The sequence below is a fragment of the Podarcis pityusensis genome (assembly GCF_964106645.2).
Source record: "Podarcis pityusensis genome assembly, chromosome: 2".
In the NCBI taxonomy this organism is placed as follows: domain Eukaryota; kingdom Metazoa; phylum Chordata; class Lepidosauria; order Squamata; family Lacertidae; genus Podarcis; species Podarcis pityusensis.
The window spans coordinates 81,867,950-81,889,224 of record NC_138029.1 but is presented as its reverse complement, the minus strand read 5'-3'; the positions used below and the strand labels follow the sequence as shown (position 1 = coordinate 81,889,224).

General features: G+C 38.7%; 1 protein-coding gene across 2 annotated transcripts in view; it reads left to right on the top strand.

Moving 5' to 3' along the window:
* Nucleotides 1-21,275, top strand: part of FGD3 (FYVE, RhoGEF and PH domain containing 3) — a 101,296-nt gene that overhangs the window by 56,449 nt on the left and 23,572 nt on the right. For both annotated transcript variants that reach the window (XM_080996742.1, XM_080996743.1), the window contains 9 exons: nt 9,218-9,307; nt 10,056-10,192; nt 11,726-11,882; nt 13,356-13,494; nt 14,997-15,055; nt 17,497-17,643; nt 18,968-19,060; nt 19,828-19,907; nt 20,222-20,252. In XM_080996742.1, coding sequence (XP_080852868.1) covers nt 9,218-9,307; nt 10,056-10,192; nt 11,726-11,882; nt 13,356-13,494; nt 14,997-15,055; nt 17,497-17,643; nt 18,968-19,060; nt 19,828-19,907; nt 20,222-20,252 — 933 coding nt within the window. The remainder of the gene's footprint in view (nt 1-9,217; nt 9,308-10,055; nt 10,193-11,725; nt 11,883-13,355; nt 13,495-14,996; nt 15,056-17,496; nt 17,644-18,967; nt 19,061-19,827; nt 19,908-20,221; nt 20,253-21,275) is intronic.

Sequence of the window (21,275 nt, the reverse complement as noted above, 5' to 3'; positions counted from 1 at the left end):
CTCAGCCTGGGAAGAAGAGCAGTCTATAGAACTGCAGATGACTCAGTAAATAATATTATCAGTTCCTTTGGCAGTTCAGACTCCTTTCATCCTTCCTTCTAACTGAAGATATATGAGCAATTATACTTCCAATTAAATTAAATTCCAAGTCTTCTTAGCGTTATTCAGTTCACTTCATAAATAATAAAGGGTGAGGAAGAGTCAACTCGTAAGTTTCCATCATAAACCTTTTGAAAAATAGAGCTTTCCTCCCTTTTTCCTTTCTTTTACACACATCTCTGTTTGATGTTATATTCCATATTTATAATCCAATAGAAGGTACAGAAAGAATGGAATTTTTTAAAAAGAATATCTGGAAAACTATTGTAATAATAAACATCTCCTGGCAGAACTAGAATGATTCTTGTAAAATAAGAAACATAATGTTTTTGGTATCTGATAAAAATAGAGAAAGTAATACAGTAATTTGGAACTGTGTGTGAAAGAACAATAGAAATAATAATACAATGAGTCTAATCGGAAGTCAAATGTGTTTATTTTTTCTTTAAATTCTTTTTTAATTAATTTTCTTTCTTTCTTTCTTTTTCTTTTCTTTCCCCTTCTTCCTCCTTGTTTTATTTTCTTCTCACTTGGTCTTTTCCTTCTGATTTGCTAAGAAAGAGGTGAAGTTAAATATGAAAAGTTGACTAACTCAAAGTGATGTTTTGTAATTTGTTAACTGTTGTTAAAGATGGTCAACTGTAATGAATTGATGTATTAGTTACTGCTGATTTATTGTTATTGTTGGAAATATATTCCAATTCCTTCCATTCTTGCTTGTACAAATATAATTTGAACTAATTCAGAGGAGGGTTGCCAAATCATAAATTTAAAGAAGAAAACTTTAAAGAAAGAAACCATAGGCTCCCCTCCTCCCCACTGTCTTTTGCACCATGTCTTTTGAACTTATCTCAAGTTTAAAGCTTAAAATCTTGTAGCTGATTTCTTCCACAGTTTGTGATCTCATCTCTTCTAGCATGCACCTGTACTTTAGTCTAATTAATAGGAGAATTAAGCTCCAATTAATAGGAGAACCTCTGCTTCTTAATGGCGGCATTGGAGGGTTTTCAGCAGGTGAAGCGCTTTTGCACTCAGCACCTCCCTGCCCCCCGCATTCCATATCGGAGCGAGAGCCGGGTCCGGAGACAAACTCTGTGTGAAGCCTGTTCCCCATCCCTATCCCTGGGAGGAATTTGCAGGGATAATTACCCTCAGTCATCCTTGTTTCTCCTTCACCAACCATCTCTCGCTATCGTGGGGGCTGCCTCCAATAAGGCAGAGTGGAACCGGAAGCCTGTTGTTGGCCTTTTAAATCTGCCTGTTAGACTGAAATGTGACTGCTGTTGTCATTTTGAAATCTGCAGCATATAGGCCAGCAGCTTCATGGTTGATATTCAAAACTTCCAGACATGCAAAGGGCAGAGGAAAGGGCAGACAAAGCAAGCTGATACCACAATTTCTTTTCACTCTCCATTAAGCACCGGTTTATTACTGCTCTTTTTTGGAGAATGGGTATGTGTCTCTATTCAGAGATTCACTTTCCCTTTTAACTCCTGTCTGTGTCACTGATGTGATTAAGAAGTAAAGATTTTCACATAGACAAATTTTTACATGCACAGACTTCGGAAATATTATTATAGAAGATACTCCTTATACACTGATTCCTGGAGCTGCTAGCAGTGCCAGAAACCACAACTGGGGGAAGTGCTGTTACACTCATGTCCTGCTTCCCATATGCATCTGATTGGGCACTGTGAGAGCAGGATGCTGGACTGCATAGCCCTTATCCTAATTCTGCAGGGCTTTTCTTCTGATGACCTGTTCCCAGAGTTGAGAAACCATGCTGTAAGAGCTGTTCAACAGTGGAACGGTCTCCCTCGGGAGGTAGTGGACTCTCCTTTCTTGGAGGTTTTAAAGTAGAGGTTGGATGCCCATCTGTCATGTATGCTTTAGTTGTGATTCCTGCAATGCACGGGAGTTGGACTGGATGTCCATTGGGATCTCTTCCGAAGCTACAATTCTATGAAATACTCATCTCACCATATTGATAAGTCAATGATTGCTCAGCTGCCCCAAAACCTAGAATACTGTTTTCAATCAACAATAATAAATTTATGTGGCTTCCTTTTGCCCTGAAGCTTATCATGTACATCTGCAACATGGGCCATAGGGATGACTGTATTAATAGTCTTTAGTCGCAACAATAAAGATACTACAAGGCTCTTGATTATTTTCAAGATGTCATTCAAAATCCAGATTGACTCCAAACTAGCATTAAGCCAGTGGCCACCATGGGGATATCTTGATTTATTTAACCCATTTATATACAGCTTTCTATCAATAGATCTTGAAGGATTTGGGTCTACACAGAAGATCTAGGAGGAAATGTCATGAGTTAGAAAATGAGAGGATGAAATGAATCATTAAGCATGGGTACTTGCACAGCTTCTAGTGATGGGGTGATTTAAAAGATGTATATACCATATTTAGGCAGAACTTCTAAAGCAGTTTACAGTTTTGTTAGGAAGCATAGCATTAATAGAATCATAAGTAACATTATGGGGTCACGAAGAGTCGGACACGACTAAACGACTAAACAACAACAACATGAGTTCAAATAGCCATAAAGACATAGTTTGCTACCTTTCCCCCATCAGAGATATAGTAAGTACTGCAATTGACTCACTTGGGCTTAGGCTCTGAAATAGTTTGTTTTTTTATCCATATGTCTGAGACTAATCAGTGTATTAATATGAGTCAAGTCAGAAGAAAGGGCAAGAAACATTGATTTTGGTGTCATTGCAACCATTAATGGTAGAGTAATGGCCAACATTAAGGCAAAACCTGGAAGTATATTCTGAAGAATTCAGTCTCTCAGTGTGTGTGCTTTGCTCTAGAATATAGCATGATGAACGAACACAGTCTCCAATATAATAAAATATGTCATGGCAAAAAAAATTAATTTATAGATATGGAGCTAGTAATATCTATATAGTGGGAGTTCAGATTTAATTACGACCATAGCTGATTGATCTTTAAGTACTCATCAATCCTTAGGATCAGTTTTTCCTATTTTATTTAACTATGCATACCTAGATGGCCATACTTATATGAGATGCATCATATAATCAATGCATTTTATTAATAAACATCTTAATTGAATAATATATTTTATTAATATACATATTAATATAATGCATTATTTTAACAAATAATGTTATATGTGGGGCCTTTTGACCTTTCCCACTGAATAAAAATGGGAAATAAATAACTTTACAACTGCAACATAAAGCTTAGAATATTTTTAACCTGAACCTTTAAATTGGCAATATATATGGAAGGTATTTTAAATTAGTTTGACCAAATTTTTTGAATGGCTTTCATTTAGTTGGAAGTTAAATTTCCCCATGTTCAATTATAGCAGCATCTCATATATGCTTGACTCTTCCTCCAACATTGCATGATACTGGGCTATGTTTTGCTTGTATATTATGCAGATGTGATGTGTTATTTTTTAAAAATATCCATGGCATCCCTGTTTAAATGCCTTCTTCTATAGACCTGAAGATGCAAAGTACAGTGAGGCTTTCTCTGAAGCAGGGATTCACAACTCATACAATTTGACTTTTTTCCTTTTTTAATCTGCTGACATTTCTCCTTCTTTGTAACCCATATCGTTCCATCCCTCCCATCCCCGTTCACCTTCTTCCTCAGCATTCTGTAGAGCACGCTCCACAAGGGGGTCTAGAAATAGACAGGGGAGGGAGGACCATGGGCCTTAGGTATGCAGGACTCATTCACTTCCTGCTGTTGTGGGGTAAATGCTAGGAGTACAGTGGTACCTCGGGTTACATACGCTTCAGGTTACATGCGCTTCAGGTTACAGACTCTGCTAACCCAGAAATATTACCTCAGGTTAAGAACTTTGCTTCAGGATGAGAACAGAAATCGTGCTCCGGCGGCGTGGCAGCAGCAGGAGGTCCCATTAGCTAAAGTGGTGCTTCAGGTTAAGAACAGTTTCAGGTTAAGAACGGACCTCCAGAACGAATTAAGTACTTAACCCGAGGTACCACTGTATTACTGTTTGGAGAACTAGAATTGTAATGTTAAAGGCAGATTTCATTCAAACTAAAAATGGGAAATTATTAATTTTACTTCATTACATTTCCCCTCTTTCCTTTCTACTTTCACGGAATCCAAAGTAGCCCACCTAGATACTGGCTAGAAGCAGACCTGCTCAGCTCCAACAGGGTGGCAGTTACATTTGCCTTCAGACAATACCCTGGGGCCCAGTACATTCCAACAGCACGTGAATTGCCTGTGTTCTTCTGCAGTGGTATGGCATGCCCTAAAATTAGCTAAATGAGGAAAGTAAACCCTGTGTTAACCTAGTTTCTGTTTCCCTGTTTTGTTAAAAAAAAAAAGTGCACTTGGATTTTGGGCAATTCTGCATGCAGGTATTATCATCACCATCATGTTGTGTATGCTATTAATTCAGTACCCCTGATCCATGTAAGCCTCGGTGAAAGGATTAATATTGATAGGCAAAACATTGCATTGCATTCATTGCACAGCAGCTGCTTTCTGCACTAAAGCTCTGGACAGGAAATGTGGTAAGTTCCTGAACAAATGTGTCTGATAGCCTGTCTTGCTCTGGGGACTCCAGAATGTTGTTGACATCACTTAACCAGAAATGACACAGTTGAAGTAATTAATATAACTAGCTTTGGGGAATAAAGGAGGACCAGCAATGTCACAAGAAGAGTCTTAAGTGGAGCACTTGAGAGGCTGCTTCCACTCCCACCCCAATTTCAATTTTCTTTACTCTTTTTAAAACCAGGATAAGGATTCTTGATCACATTGACGTGTGCTGTTTTCTGGGCACTTCCTGGTGTGATGTAGGCATTTGTAATGTAGAGAGGTACATTGTTGCAAGTTTGATGAGGCCTCTTCAAAGGACTGAGCTACTCTTTATAATTATGAGTAGAAACCTCTTGAAAACACTAATCCAGGTTTTCATTTGCTCTATTGCACCTCTTCATCTCCTAAACTAGTGTCTTTTTGTAGTTTGCATAACAATTATTTTTCAATAGCATTTTTCAGTGTTCCTTTTATATTGCACTCTGTTCAAAATAAACCTTTTCTCTGTAGTCATTGCAACAGTAGCTGACTACTGTGATGATAATTGGCAAGAGCTTCATTATATGAAGGCAGGTCATTGATCTGTCTAATCCAGCAGTCTTCAGTCTATTAGACTCAGATCCTCCTTTAATCCAAACATGTGTTTGGAAGCCTGCTCATTAATTTCTGCTCCATATATTTGTATGTGGTACTGCTGCTGTTGCAACCCATCCTTTGTGGAGGATAAGGCTCTTAATGGCTACTAGCCATTAATGGCTACTATGTTCTGCTTCCACTATCAGAGGCGGCTTGTCTCTGAATACCAGTTGCTGCTGGTGGTGGTGGTGGGGCTGTTGTTCTCAGGTCCTGTTTCTGGGCTTTTCAGAGATATTTGGCAAGCCACTGGGAGTATAGGATGTTGGACTAGGTGAGGAGAGGGAGACTTTCTGTTCTTCATCAGGCAATGGCGTTCCCACCTGCCTTGCTCCACCCTCCAGCCCTGGAAGCCTTTCCCAGACCATGACTTTGAGAACAGCAGCAGCAGAAGAGCAAAGTTCAGGGATATTTTTTAAACGTTTTATAAGTTGTGCGTCCTTGTTTCTCAATTTGTTATTTTTACATGGTTTTGTATGTTTTGTGGTATTTTATGCATTGTGATTTGCTGTTATTTTTATTTATTTTAGATCGGCAATTCTTTATTGTGGTTGATAAGTGTAAACTGTTTAATTATTATTTGCTGAAGTTTAATTTTACTGTTTACTATTAGATTCTGATGGATTGTTGAATGTTGCTTTGTTTGATATAAGTTGTTGATTTTAAAGTTATTGTGACTTTTTATATTGGATCAGATTGCTACTATTATTTTATTATGTTTTTATATGTGTTGGAAGCTGCCCGGAGAGCCTGGGGCAACCCAGCCAGATGGGTGGAGTATAATTATAGTTATAATTATAATTAGCCCTGGAGAGACCCACCAGGGTTCTTCTTATGCTCTTATCAAGTCATGAGCCAATAATGGGCCTGAACACACCAGTTGAAAACCAGTGGTCTAACCTGATGTGGGATGCGGGTGGCGCTGTAGGTTAAACCACAGAGCCTAGGACTTGCCGATCAGAAGGTCGGCGGTTCGAATCTCCGCAACGGGGTGAGCTCCCGTTGCTCGGTCCCAGCTCCTGCCCACCTAGTAGTTTGAAAGCACGTCAAAGTGCAAGTAGATAAATAGGTACCACTCTGGCAGGAAGGTAAACAGCGTTTCCGTGCACTGCTCTGGTTCACCAGAAGCAGCTTAGTCATGCTGGCCACATGACCCAGTAGGTGTAGGCCGGCTCCCTTGGCCAATAAAGCAAGATGAGCACCGCAACCCCAGAGTCAGTCACGACTGGATCTAATGGTCAGGGGTCCCTTTACCTTTAACCTGATGCCAGTTATTTTTACTGCTGTCCAAGGTCTCTGAAGAGAGGTATTTCCCAGCCTATTACCTGAGATCCTTCAGTGTGAGTCATTGAACTTGGTACCTTGGGCATGAAAAACCATTTGAGCACAGCATCCAGATTATTTCACAGAATGATAGGTTCTCCATTCTTTTGCCATGATCACTGCTCTTTTTCACTCAGCTTAGTTTGAGTGTTGATGCTGGGGTAGAGATGCCATTCCATGTCACTTTAGCATGTCTTTACCCATAAGTCTCCTATTTCTGCCTTAATCTGTGATTATTATTTTTAAATCACAACTTTAAAAGAATACATATTTTAAATTGTATTTTCTCTCAAAATACACATGTTAAGTTTTTTTTAACCTGAAAGAATTGTTGCAGATGGTCATCTGTCCTGTATGATCTACTTGAGATTCCTGCAATGCAGAGGATTAGATTGGATGACCCCATAATTCTAGGAAATGTGAATACTGGTGGATTACTGAGTTCTTATCTACACATTAGTCAAGAGGCAATGATAAGGTCAATTCATAATGGAATACAGAAAAACAGATACTTGAGAAATTCGGTGCTGAAATACACTTGATCACATCAAATTGTTTTTCCTTAGGTTATCCACTGTTTCTATAATGGAAAGATGAAGAGAAATAAATTATTGATATATTAAAAAATCCAAATAATTATCCAATTTAATGGCATTATTCTTAATTTACTCTAATTTTGGCAGACTGATACTTTGCTGTGCATTCTATTTAGACCCCCCCCCCCCCGTGAGAAAATGGGCAGTAATAAACAACTAATGGGCACATTTGTGTGTAAAATACTGAAATGAAAATACTGATTAACCTTCTTAACTTGTAAAGATAGTGTTCCTGAAAGTAAGAAATGCCTCATTCCACATCACTCTTTTATGGAGTCTTATTTTATGCTGTAAGGCATCAATGTCATTGAGCATTTATTAGAAACCTGAACACACATGACTGAATAATTGTGTGTCTTCTCTGTCTTTTGTCCAATGAAAACTGACAAGAAGGAGCTTATTAGCTTTGATAATGTCTCTCTGACTGACATTGCTGACGTTGTATATGGGAGATCTCAGCCTGGATACTTCTAAAAGAAGAAATGACATGAAAGTGATTGATTTTAGCGATTTTGCAAGTGTGTGCCCATGTTCAAGCACAACTGCCATACTATTTTAATTGGTTAACTGGACTGGTAATAAAAAAGTGGAAAGAAGAGATACGGAAATATTCTATATTAGTGCTAAATCGTAGGAATGAGAGAGGCCCAGGCATATCTTGTATGGAGATAAATAACCTAATCAAGTGAAGATTTTCTATTCATTGAAGCCTATTGTTTTTGGAGATGAAAGACAGTTGCCATGTGATGAACACTTCAGCTGACCAGGTTATCGTATTTTATTAGCTATCAGGGTGTAAAGAGCGGGATTGTCTCAGTTCACTTACTCGGTCTTCACTTCCTTTGCCCTCTTCTCTTCTTGCTGGTGAGCAGTGTTATATCCTGAGGAGGAAGCAGAATAGAATAATAGTTGTGAATGTGTCTGCATAAACCCTGAAATCCGGAGATGAAGTTCTGGGCTGAGAACTTAAGCTGCTTCATATCCTTGCTCTAATCAAGTGTGATGCTTTGCTGTTCCCATCAGCCTTGGTAACAAATAAACTTGGCATGTGATGCAGAGCTTAGGAGGTGCAGGGTGCCTTAAACTGAAAAGTTTTTTGGGTCTTGTTCCAAAGCCATCTGTTAGAGTTTTGTCATCAGATTTGCTCAGATCAGAAGTCAATAAGGAAGTTTTGAAAAACCAGCATTGCATAGGTATTTTAATCTAGTTTTCTGAAACCAGTAATTTGGAGCCTTATTTTTTTTAAAAAGTGAGAGTGGTTTTGTCTTTTTTTGTTTGCCCCCATGCATGGACTATAGCTTCTTTTTTCCTAGTGAGAAGGGATTTCAGGGCTAGAGAGACATGGTAACAACAACAGCAATCCATAAACACCTTTTAACTTTTTTGTTCCTCATAAAAGCATTTGATTAGCTATTGACTATGCAAGATCAAAAATCAGTAAGAAAATCTGTTTTACTATGCCCCTAAACATGTTTGCTTTTCCCTTTTCATTTCTTGGGTTTTTTTGGTTTGTTTGTTTGTTTTAAAATGAAGCAGCAGCAGCAATGTTTTAAGGCCGTAAGTTGAATTTGGGCATTTTCTGAGGAGGTGATTGCCACTAGTGAACCACAGGAAAGGCATACTTTGATTTCTTCCCTCTTTTTGCTCCATATCGTACAAAATTTTACTAAAGGATGCCTTGTGAGAGGGTTCCATAGTTCACATTTGATGACAATGAGTGAAATATGCAAATTAGATGGTTGTAACTATACTGTAAGAGGTTGCTCTGTACTAAATTGATTTTAGAGAAACAGTGAAACATACACCATCCATGAAGAGATTCATGAACCATCCAAATGTATACTTCATCAGCTCAGTAAAATGGAAGACTTTTTATGGTAGTGTGCACTTCATCAGCTGCAAGAACATAGTATGAAAACAATTACTTCCTCAGCATTTGTAATCTTGACTGAAAATTCACATTGCCTTTTTCATGTTGTCTGCAGTGTTCAGAGCCACAGAAGCTGTTTAACATTGCAAGTGAACTTCTTCATACGGAAGAAGCTTATGTTAAAAGGCTTCATCTTCTGGATCAGGTAAGTCTACTTCTATATGGGGAATTAGTCTTGCTAAAAATTTGTAAGAAAACTTAATTTTTCTCTACTAGATCAGTTCATTTTGAACAAGTATGTCTGTATAGCTGATGGTAGTTATTTTCGACAATTAACTTCCTCAAAAGTCAAATTTATCTGTAATAGCTGAGTCAGATGTCTGTTGTCTTTTAGCCAATTGTGCAATGTCTTGTGCGGAAGTAGAAAAATATATAATTGGAACACATTGTAAAGAAACCTTTCCATTTAGCCTCTTTTTTTCTTTCACTAGTTTTTTTGTCTAGCCAAATGTTAATTAAGAATGATACTTGAAAATATTTGTAAAGCACCTTTATATGTTAAATCCATGGTTTTTCTTTAGTTAGCTTTCACTCTAAATGGCTAACATAACAAATGGCTTTGAAATAAGCGGGTGGCAGATTTATTGGAAATATATATGGATGTCTTTAGTTGAGGAAACAAAAAAATTCCTTCCAGTAGCACCTTAAAGACCAACTAAGTTAGTTCTTGGTATGAGCTTTCGTGTGCAAGCACACTTCTTCAGATACAGTTGAGGAGTCAACTGTATCTGAAGAATGTTGAGGAGTCCTTCTAACAAGCTAGACATGTCTCTTGAATACATCTTGGGGAGAAATTCAAAAATCTATATCCGTTATCTGTCAACATCCAGCTGCTTAAATTAGTATAAATAATATACTTTTGGTTCTGATGTTGTGTGTGTGTTTTGGTGCAGGTTTTTTGCACTAAATTGTTTGAGGCGGGGATTCCACCTGATGTGGTAACAGGAATCTTTTCAAATATTTCTTCCATCTATCGCTTCCACGAACAGTTTCTTCTGCCTGAGCTCAAAACAAGGATTACAGATGAGTGGTGGGTAAATGAAGGACTACAAACAAATGTTTCTATGTTAAGAATTTCCTAGAAACTAAAAACGTCCGCTTCTGTAACATGCTAGCACAACAAAATATAATGCACTGTTATTGGTATGTATCTGTATGTCACATCTTAACACTCCTGAGTGTTCCATGAACTTTACAGAATAAAGTTCAGGAGATGGCCCTCCTGAAATAGTTCCACCATGTGGTTTCACTGGCTTTGAAACCCCTGTTGCATCTGAAACTATGGCACCTACTAAGCCTCGCCCACATTAGCACAAGCTTCTATCTTGTTTTGCTTTCCTCTGTCTTTTCAGAGGCAGGGATCAGCAGCTGGTGCAGGAACAATGCTCTTTCTCATTGTTTTCAGTGTTAGGCACTGTTCCATGCTTGCATCTGAACTGCATGCTTGGAGCTAGCCTCAGGGAAGCCCATCTTTGTGAAAGCTCCATTTCCAAATCTAGCATACAAAGCCTTGGGTCAAAGCCTTGGCTGGGAAATAGAATTGCACCATAAGCACACAAATGTCTTTGGTAAAAGTATTCCCTAATAAGAATTCATACGTGGAGATAGCTATCTGTTTAGTTTTTTGTGACTAATTCACATCCGCAACCAAAAATGCAGTGAGGCCTGCTCTCAGGCCCCTTTGACATGTCCTTTAAAAAGACATTGTATACTTCGCTTATTGAAAAACATATATTTAGATTGTTAAAAAGTTTTGGTCGAGTTCCTGTAAGGCAGGGATGTCCAACAGGTCGATTGGGATCCCCGGGAGGTTGCAGTCAATCGCTGTCAATCGCGGGCTCGTTTCCCTTTGCTTTTGCCTAAGAGCACCTGGCCTGTATTTTCTCCTGATCTCTGTAACGTAAGACAGACTTTTTGCTGTTCTGCTAAATGTTTCCTGTTCCCGCTAAAAGTCCCCCCCCCCAAAATGGAACCCCAACAAAATGGGGAGGATCCTGCAGCTTGGCAACAGATCGGAGGAGCTGCAGCTTGGCAACAGGGCATTTTTGCTGCTCCCCCCATACACCACTGCTGTGGAGACTCCAACTGGTGTTTGCCTGTAAAATTGTAGAGTTGGAAGGCACCCCGGGGCCATCTAGTCCAACCCCCTGCAAAGCAGGAATCTTAACACACGATCCCTCATCCAGTTTGAAAAGATACTGTGCCCTGCTTAGCTTGGCAAACGTGCTAGCAGCTTTACTGCCACACAACTTGATGCGAGATAATTCAAATATGGACTTTTACAAAACTTGCCATTTTGAATTCCAACTGGTGTAATAATAGAAGCACTTGTTTACAAAAGAATTGAAGTGTTGTTTTCAGACTCGTGTGTTTAATTTTGATGCAAGTGAGTAAGTAGAATTTCCCCCCATCCACATCATTTTAACTATACTTGTAATTTATGAAGATCAATTATATCAGACTGCATTCAAACATAGGATGTGTAATTGTAGTTGCCAGCTGATGTCATATTTCATTTCCGTGTTTTTCTTTAAATTTGTCTTGTTATTTCTTCTGTCTACAGGAATACAAACCCAAGGCTCGGAGACATCGTCCAAAAACTTGCTCCATTTCTGAAGATGTATGGAGAATATGTAAAGAATTTTGACAGAGCAATGGACATGGTGAACACATGGATGCAGAGATCTGTTCCTTTTAAAGCTGTTATTCAAAACATACAGGTATAAATCATTTGTACTTATCACAGTCCATGCCTTGTTGACATTACACATGCGAGGGAGTGAAACCAGAAAAAGTTCCATTCCGCACACTTATGGTATCATATACTGGATAGGTCTGCCTGTGTAGCTCTGTAGCCAAGAAAACCTTTTAGGGAAGGCAGGGTTGATTTCAGTGACATGTGATTGTGCCAGCTAGATCTCTGGCCAGCTCATTGGTTTTACACAGAGTATTGTAATAAATATAAACCATTAAATGGGCATATGAAATTTATTATTATAAACTCTGAATTGAAGCCAGGCTTAAAAGGAAAATAACTTCCTTGAAGAAGCCACTTTTTATGGCTTGACTTAGTGTTATGTCTGAACCTGAGATCATGGTTTATTTCTTCTAGACAAGCCGTGAACAGTAAGACCTTGGTTTCAGGTCATGGTTTGTCCAGAGCAAAATAAACCACGATCCTGGATTCAGAAATAACGCTAAGCTAAGCATGAGTACTGTAAGCTAAGCCTACAGTAGTAGGACCAGAGGAGAAACAAAGCTTCTACAACCTTCTAACTGGGAACCATCAACATTTGCTGGCTTGCAATAATCCATAGTTTAAGATAAACCTGTTTTTCTCTTCATGCATAGTCATTATATTGATCAATGTATTCCATCATAATTAACTTGCAGACTTTGAGTTGAATCCAATGTTAGTTTTACTTAGAGCAGACTAGTTTAAATTAATAGACATGTGTAACTTAGGTCCATTAATTTCAATGGGCAGGATTTGTCTATTGAGTCCCAGTCAGCAGCAGAAGCCCTGTGCAAGGATTTCTTCCTGCACAGTGAGCCTCCTTCCCTCTCCTCCCCCTGGATGCCCCCCTAAAGTGACTGGTGGTGGTGGTAGGGTGGTCCCGAGAACTCCCAGAACAGTGCATGGTGGGAGGAGACAGTAAGGTTCTGCCCAGTAAGGTGAAATACTTGCACTGGTGGAATGATCAGAAGAGCTTGATGTTGACTTCCTTCCATTGGGTCTATTCTGTATACGACACTTCGTACTTGTTTGTTTTGTGATGAATATACCACTGAGAAATAATGAAATAAATAATACTGTTACAGGAAAGGAACATGAATTGGGTAGTAGATATGGAGATGTACTGCTGTACTGGACTGAGCCTAGGTTGAAACCCAAGGTATCAGTAAGAGATGCCTTTGGGCCTGGATCCAGCATGACATAGTAACTAAATGTCCTTTCCTCTCCTTCCCCTTTTTATTATGATGATAATTTGTACATCTGAAACACTTTGCTTGATTCTGTATTTACCTTGCCATGACCACCAGCATCTTTATGATAATTTAAAAAACTGACTAATTAAGCATATGAACATCTTTCTACAGTCCTACATCATTAAATGGTTTAAGTATATGGATATGGCAAAATAAAAATAAAAAAATGTTCAGAAAATCAGCCTGCTTTCCTTCAATTACAGAAAGAAGAAATATGTGGAAACTTGACTTTACAGCATCACATGCTGGAACCTGTACAGAGAATTCCACGCTATGAGCTTCTCCTAAAGGATTACCTTAAAAAACTTCCTGAAGAGTCACTAGACCGAAAAGATGCTGAAAGTATGTACAGTTTTCATCCACATGGTTCGGCATCATATTCTGTGTGGGGGCATAAATATGCATCATGTTATAGCTTTTCAAAATTAAACCTTTTCCTCTTTTGTCAGAATCTGACAACAACACTCTTTGACTGATGGATTTCTATTGTGGACCTGTTAAACCAAACATGACATTTCTTTTTTACTTAGTGCACAGCACCTGATACATACCTATTGCATGATAATGATAGTTCCAATCAACTTATTCTGTGGTAGTGAAGCTTCTGACATCAGTTGGCTGAAGTGTCATGATGGCGCATAATGTTTCCTGACATTTCAACTGTTTGCCAGCCAACTTTTTTGAGAGAGAAATTGAATTTCCGATTGGGTAGGATTTCAACTTTACACAGGGACAGAAATAGATAGGTTCCCCATCTGCTGATCTATATCTTTTAAATGCCCTAATACATTATTCTATGTGTTACATGTAAAGAACATATCTTTGGCCATTTCCCCCCTAGGTGCTATGAGTTGGATGTAGGATTCTTCCTGTTCAAAAGTATCCAGGCCAGTTCATGCAATCCTCCCACCCACACTCAGCATGTGCTGGGACAGAGAAGCAAGCCTTCCTCCTAATAGCTTGCCATACGCTCAGTCTTGCTTGATCTGCTTTGTATGCTTAACTGGCTGAAAGTCTAATGTGATATCAGTTCCCCTGCAGGTTTCCTTCCACAAAGAAAAGTACAGACAAAAGGGGACTTGCAGTGCCTTATGCGGATTCTGGGCAACTGAAGAGAAGCATTTGCTAAAGACAGCTTCCTTCTATATAATGAATATGTGCCTTGGAAGCACACAACCAGAAAAGGCACAAATTATGTTCCAGATGTGAAACACCTTCAGAGAGGTGTTTGAGGCTGGGCTTGAACATTAAGAACCTACATTAACACCAACCATAAATTAAGGAAAAGAAATTCCTGTTCCTGCACAGGAAGTTGTAGAAATAGGGCTGTGCCTAAGCAAAATAACTCTTCATATATTGCATGCTTTCCTCTCTTGGTAATTTACTGGGTAATTTACTGTTGCGCACTGTATACAGGGGACTCTCGACTTACGCGGGAGTTACATTCTGGGTATCACACATAAAACCAAATTCACATATAGTCAAAACACATTGGGTTCAATGGCAGGTAGGATTGCCAAAGTCATTTTTCCTGGAACACCCTCCCTCATTCCCCTTTTTATTTACTTTTTTAATTCTTTTGCCAAGCATGTAAATCTGAATGCACACAAGTTGCTGTGCTACTTATTTCAGATATTATAAATGTGTCCTATGTTAATACTCTTGCATACACACTTGACCCTCACAAGCACAGGAATATGATTCAATGGATTTGTCCTTACAAACCTGTCATTTATGTGCAGCCGCATTTTTGCAGAAATGCTGTACACATCAGGGAAATAAAAAACTGCACTATTAACTGATAATGATCTCGAGAATGTGTAACTGCTGCTGCTTTATTGCAGAATCACTGGAGCTCATTTCTACTGCGGCAAACCATTCAAACGCAGCCATCCGAAAGATGGTGAGTAGAAATTGTGTAACTGAATCATCACCTGAGCCATTAACTGAGCTTCCTATTTGAACCAGTGGTTTTCTCATTACTCCATGAAGACTTAATGTTGGTTTTTCATACTTATTCAAACTTTCTAGATCAAACTGAAGTATAAATTAGTGCCTTTCTATAGTTATTATCTATTATTTATGTATATGAGGTCCGTCCCCCCCGGCATTTTCTCTCTTGTGACTGATACTAATTTATGTAGCCATTTTCAAAAACTCATCTTTTGTTGTAGTTTCTTTCCTGTGTATTCTAAAAATGTTCATAAGTTTTAAATATTCAGCCATTGTTCTTGCAAATGAAACAGGCCAGTTAGGGGGTTTAACCCTATATATGGCAGAGATCAGGTCCATATATTTACCTTTTTTACCCATATATGAATATGAACATATATGAGATAGGTGTTGTGTGAAATTGCAATTGCCTGTGACCCTAATACTATTTTGGGGGCAGGAGGTATTCTCGTCATTGGGCAAATGAATGCATGGCTCACAATGAGCTTATTTATAGTGTGGCAAGTGAACATGTTCCTAAGGTATATTCCCGCTCTGCCAAGTGAAAAATAAGCCAAACCCAGATTAAAGACCATGCTTCTGTCATTAAGAAGACATATATAAAGACAGTTGTTTATAAGTGAAAATACTATAGGAAATGTAACAATGATGGAATAAGCAGCAGAGCATATGCTTTGCCTACAGAAGTTTCTGGTTTCAATACCTGCAGAGCTTCTCTAAGTTCATGTGGTTGAGCAGATGACATCTCAGTTAGTAAAACTCTGAAAGGCAGGCTTAGTCTGGTTTCCAAAATGGCAATGTATGCACTAACTGCAATAAGAACATTTACAAAGATTAGCAATACTTCTTTGTAATCGTGTTGAAACACTGAAAATCCATAAAACTCTGTGTGTGTGCACGCGCGCGCGTATACACAATACTGAGACAATTTCTATAAGATCCAAGCATTGTGTATGTGTTTATTTAATAAAATCATCCTGCCTTCTCTTGAAAACATTTTAAAGAAAATGCAATATTTGTTTTAGATGTTACATATTTACTTGTCTAATTTACCTCCCAGCAACATTTCTGTTTTTGTAAGAAATAATTATAGGCAGTGTTTTTAAATGAACCCACTTGTTTCTCACTCTGGGCGTACTTTACAGGAAGTAGTTGTGGCTTCTTCTCTTTCTCAGATTCACAAGTTAGAGGTGTTTTCATCTTCCTTATTGAGACACCATTATTCTTGCACAGGAGTAGGGAACATTTGCATTCAAAGGGTCTCTTATCTTGCCAGTGCTCCGAGTGCCAAGTGGATGGGATCAAAGGCTGGCAATAATGAAGAAACCATGCAGCTTGCAACACACACATATAGCAAGGCATGGGGAACAGTTGCTGAGGAAGCTGAAGTGTGTGTAGTCTTAATCCTATCAATGTTTAATTGTTTTTTAATTATTGTTTTTAGTGGTTTTTAATGTTCTTGTAAGCCACCTTGAACTATGTCAGGGAAAATGGGGTGGGGGATTAACCACAACAACAACATACAGTGGTACCTCGGGTTACATACGCTTCAGGTTACATACGCTTCAGGTTACAGACTCCACTAACCCAGAAATAGTGCTTCAGGTTAAGAACTTTGCTTCAGGATAAGGCCGTGCAGCAGCAGCAGGAAGCCCCATTAGCTAAAGTGGTGCTTCAGGTTAAGAATAGTTTCAGGTTAAGAAAGGACCTCCGGAACGAATTAAGTACTTAACCTGAGGTACCACTGTACTCGTTGTACTCATAATAGATCTGTTGGAATCAATAAACATTACTACCTCACGTCCTCCAATGCCAATGGGTCTACCCTGAGAAGAATTTGGTTGTCAGGAAAAAATTAATGGCTGCACTGAAAATTGGTGTACAGACCTTTGTGATACATATAAGGCAGCTCCTGCTTGCTAAAATTCGTATGTGGGCATCAGATCCCCGTGAAAGTGTCTTTCTCTAGTTTCCAGCTCCTATTACTGCTGTTATGAGGGCTAGAATTTTATCTTCTTTATGATCTTGGGAATCAATTTCCTGACTACTTTGACAGAAGAGCTATTTGGGATTCTGCAATGAAGTACCAAGAGATGATTAAAATAGAGAGGATTAAATGCTTTATGTTGCTAGAGTGCATTCTGTTTTCATGGTTGCTTTTTTAAGGCTGTGAAAAACCATGGACTTGCACTGTTTATTTCTTCTTTCATGTATTTTTTTGTTGGTTCATTGTTTTTTATTTTTTAATACCAATATTTAGTAATTCTTCAGTAGGTAGCATTTCCCCTGTTAATTAATTGAATTATTTTTTTTCTTCTAGTGTGTGTATCGTAAAGCAATAGACAAAGACTAGCTGTTAGCTGAGTTGGCATTTCCTTTTTGTGCTTGTAGGAAAAGATGCACAAGCTGTTAGAAGTGTATGAGCGCCTTGGAGGAGAAGAGGATATAGTTAATCCAGCCAATGAATTGATTAAAGAAGGGCATATTCAGAAACTGTCAGCAAAGAATGGCACCGCTCAGGATAGGTATCTATTTCTGGTGAGTTACTTCATTTCTCAGGAGTAAAGTGTTCACCTACTTTGTAGACACAAAGTCTCCTTTGATCTGATTGGTCAGGTCTGGCTGGTGGAGTCTGCTCTGTATTGCACATGTATTTTCCTTTCACAAAAGCAGGTTCTGTTCTGTTTTAAAGAAAATGTTCTTTCTGTTGTCATACCAGTATTTGATGATGCTTTGGGTTTTGTGTAATTGGCACTTTTATTAGTTTACCCCAGAGTGCTGCTGAATATTAAATAGTCCACAGACATTAACCTGACAAACCCATTTCCACCAGACTTAAGTATAATCTTTTAAATTATCATTAACAATCACAGGCTCCTATGGACAGTGTCAACCATTTTGTGCAAAAAACAGGAGCAGCACTTTGGAAATCTGAGGTCAGGCCCGGCCAGCCATTAGATGTTGATCTTCTGACATGGCTCTCTGAATATAATATCCACACATAGTTTCTCTCTGTGTGAGTCCACATGTGACATAGAAGGCTTTTCTTATTTTTATAGTTCTGCAGAGAATACTGCTGAAATATCTGCTGGAAAACACTCTGGCATCTTTCCAGCATGTTGTGGGTTGGTTTTGCACAGGTATATTGTACATTGCAGGTATAGGGCAGGATTCAGCTGACTCCTGTTGTCACAAGCCCTGCATGAGGACGTCTGCTTGTACAAGGGGTATTTCCCCTCCCCGGAAATTGGCTCTGGGGTGGGTGAGTAGGAGAACAACCAATATAGTGTGTGTGGAGAAGAGGGCGGTGGGGGGTGTCATTCTGTCTGGCAGTGGCATTGAATTTCACTCATAGTTATTGCCAGGCAATTTCCCCCACTCTGTAACCAGGCCTTTGGTCTTTAACTAGATCTGTGGCCTTTTGTACATGGCCAGGATGTTTTTAATGTGTTTCTTTTTCCTTTTGCTTTTAATGTATTTATTGTGGGGTGTTGTTTGTTTGTCTGTTTGGTTGTAAGTTGCTTTGGGTTGCCCTGGGCAAGATGAAGCGACCAAGAAATTTAATAATAATAATAATAATAATAATAATAATAAAAAATCACAATTCATAGAAGGTAGATGATTCACAGTCAAAATCAAGCTTTCCTCAATCCCCCCATGAGCTGTTGCTATAAAAATGAATTCCGGATAAATTTCACACACCACAGTGCTAGAAATTTTAACCTTTATTGGAGAAATGAACTATAACAACTGATTTTGCAATTAAGGGTGTGGCTATGCTTACTGATTTTATAATGAAGGATGTGGCTGAATATTAAAGTGATTTCCACATACCATAACAAGAATTTTCCATCAATTGCAGTTTAACAGCATGGTGTTGTACTGTGTGCCCAAACTGAGATTAATAGGCCAGAAATTCAGTGTGCGAGAAAAGATCGATATTGCAGGATTGCAGGTTTGTATCTTGCTTGTTTGCATTTATAATATACTTTTGTAACAGTGCTTACTGAGTTGGTTGTAGCGTGCTGCCGATAATGCCAAGGTTGCAGGTTCAATCCCCATAAGGGACAGCTGCTTAGTCCTGCATTGCAGAAGATTGGACTAGTTGATCCTCAGGTTCCCTTCCAACTCTATGATTCTGTGATTCAGGATTTGTCACTTGTTGAGAAACAAGCACTTCGGCCATCCCCAAATGCATAAGCAAAGTAAAACACAGGCAACATGGAAGGCGGAACATGACATGCTGATATTGAAGATGGAACTGCAGGAAATGAGTATGCAGTATTGCAGACTTCAACAGGGGGACTGTGCAAACAATAACAACAACAAAGCCACAGTCAGTTTCTCCTTTGGCATTGCAGTACCATCAGTGCCACTTGAAAGCCGCTGAGCTTAAAACATAGTGGATGTGGACCCATACATTTCTCCGTGCCTAGACAAGTCGCAGATACAATCTAGGTTAGAGTTCAAGTCTCTTCCACCAACTGCTTCTGCACCTTACAGCTGGCAAACCTTGTTTGTATCTCAGAAAAACCCTTGTGTAAATAATGCCTCTGAAAGCATTGTCATTAAAAAGTAGACACTAGATGTTATTTTTAAACAAACAGTTCATTATTATTAATAGTTGCTGCTGTTTAGAGAGAGTAGAGGTTTGTTTGGTAATCTTAAAAGTGTTTGGAAAATTATATTTTAAAGTATAGCAAAATATACTTGGTTTCCTAGGTCCAGGAAATCAGCAAGCAAAACGTGGCTCATACATTCTCAATAACAGGAAAGAAGAGATCATTGGAGCTACAAGCTAGGTACAGAATTTTGTTCATTCATTCTGCATGTTTTGAGCAAGGAATGTTAGGCTGTGGAAGCAATTGGTAAAATAATTCATTCTAGTAAATTCTATTGTTTTGAATCATAAATAAGGTAAAGGGGAAGCAAAGGGTAGTTTTCAATTATATGCTGCCGAGTTTAGAATAGGTGGCATATCAGATTCCAGCAACAAAACATGAATTTACTGTAGAGATGAATAAGACTATTATCTGCTTATAAGACTGCAGATATTAAAACAGCTACTGAATATGCTACATGTATACAACATGTATGTCTTTTCTGCATTTTATAGGACAGAAGAAGAGAAGAAAGAATGGATCCAGGTCAATATAAGCATATTTTACTTAGCCTTTATGCCATCCCATTTCATTTTCGGTGTTCTTCTTTGCTAAGTACATTAAGCTGCATATAGGAACTTTTTCCTCCATTTCATTATTTCCAAGCTGTTATACCCCACCCTGCCAAAAAGACACCTTTCCCTGAGCAACTTACAATAAAACAATAAAATACAGCTATACAAAGATAAGTAAAGCTTAGTAAAATAACAATAAAGCTAGCAAAAGTTTTTTTTAAAAAAAGCATTATAAAAAAACCAGACACTGGAGATGAAAGCATGCCTTTAACATGCCTGAGACAGTAAAAAAAGACTTTGGTGCTAAGATGATGTCAGAGTAGGCAAATGTGAACCTCCCGATGGTATTCCATAACTAGGACTGTAACAGAAAAGGCTACTCCCTAATCATACTCCACCAAGGGTTGTATCTAGCAAAGCCATCCTATCAGTGCAGGGACTTATGCCTGAATAACAGAACAGCCTCTCTGCCCCATGTGACGCTGCACTCCACCCAGATCTATCCTGGGGTTTCCTCCAACCCTCCACAGCAGATTGGTGAGGGAGTAGAGGGAGAGGAAGTCCCGTTATGCAAGCAGAAGGCATTACGCAGCTTGGTCGGATACAGCCCTGTATTTGTGATGGGTATCCAAAGTCTCTGAGAATTATCTTAAGGCACTCATGTGCCTTAAGAAAATGGTCACATATGTCCCAAGCCATGAAGAAATAACTTTAAAAGTGAGCATAATCACTTTAATGTGAGCCTGAACGTAGACAAATAGCCAATGCAGATGCTTCAGAACAAGCAAGATGGATTCCTAATGCAGAGTCCCAGTTAGCATTTCCACAATAGTATTTTACAATAACTGCGTCTTCAAAGGCAGCCTCACATGTACTCTATTACAGTAATGGAAAATATTGCTTCGGGGTGAGGAACTGATGACTTCTACATTGAAATCTTATTGGTGTTTTAGCAGAAGACCCTTTCCTTTCCCATTACATTTATATAATTCTG